Source organism: Oxyura jamaicensis (genome assembly GCF_011077185.1).
Source record: "Oxyura jamaicensis isolate SHBP4307 breed ruddy duck chromosome 23 unlocalized genomic scaffold, BPBGC_Ojam_1.0 oxy23_random_OJ71851, whole genome shotgun sequence".
Classification (NCBI taxonomy): Eukaryota; Metazoa; Chordata; class Aves; order Anseriformes; family Anatidae; genus Oxyura; species Oxyura jamaicensis.
In genome coordinates this window covers 3100-3876 of record NW_023304656.1, presented here as the reverse complement: position 1 = coordinate 3876, position 777 = coordinate 3100, and the positions used below count along the sequence as shown (strand labels likewise).

Genomic DNA, 777 nt, shown 5'->3' with positions numbered 1-777 from the left:
GCCCCATCTCCTCCCCACCCAACAAACAACCTGCCGCCGCGTGGGGCCACCATGGGGACCCCCCCTCGCCACCTGCCCCATGGGGGGCCGGGAATAGGGTCTGGGGGCACCCAAGGGTGCCCGTACCGGGCAGGGGGCAGGCGGCTGGGCGCAGCCAGAGGGGTGAGTGTGTCGTGTGTGTCCCCCCCCCAGGGGGGTGGGTGCTCCTGGGTGCGTGTGCGCCGCGGCTGGGTGGGGCCCCCCCGGGGGGGGGGGGGGGGGGGTCGGATGTTTTTGGGGTGGGGGCCGGGGGGGGGGTCCCGTCCTCAGCCCGTGCCCCGCAGATCCTGCAGGAAGGCGTGGAGAGCAGCAGCCGGCGCCAGCTCCTGATCGAAGCCTTCGTCTCGGCGGGGCGGGTGGACAACATCACCATGGTCATGGGGCTGCACCCCCAGTACCTCAGCAGCTTCTGGAAGACCCAGTACCTGCTGCTGCGCATGGACGGGCCCCTGCCCTACCACAAGCGCCACTACATCGCCATCATGGTGAGCACTTTGGGGTGGGGGGGGGTCCTGTGGGGTCCCGGAGGGGTTTTGTGTGGTCCCAGCAGCTCTGCTGGGGTCCTGCTCCGAGGTGGAGGGGGGTGGGACCCCCACGGGTGGGCAGCTCTCCGGGTGGTGGTCCCAAAACCCTGAGAGCCCCTTTTAGGGTTGGTCCTGGGGTGCCAGCACCCCTTGTCCTCAGGGCGGCTGGGGGCTGGTTTGGGGGGGGCAAAGCCCCCTGTCCGGATCCTCATCC

At 70.9% G+C, this 777-nt stretch overlaps 1 protein-coding gene across 2 annotated transcripts in view; it reads left to right on the top strand.

Annotated features, from left to right (window-relative positions):
• Window positions 1-264: 264 nt before the first annotated feature.
• SESN2 (sestrin 2) overlaps window positions 265-777 on the top strand; it is a 3418-nt gene continuing 2905 nt past the window's right edge. The window contains exon 1 of one of the 2 annotated variants that reach the window (XM_035312893.1): window positions 265-524. In XM_035312893.1, the coding sequence (XP_035168784.1) occupies window positions 411-524 (114 nt within the window). In that variant the 5' untranslated portion in view covers window positions 265-410. The remainder of the gene's footprint in view (window positions 525-777) is intronic. The other variant, XM_035312892.1, reaches the window with a different exon arrangement.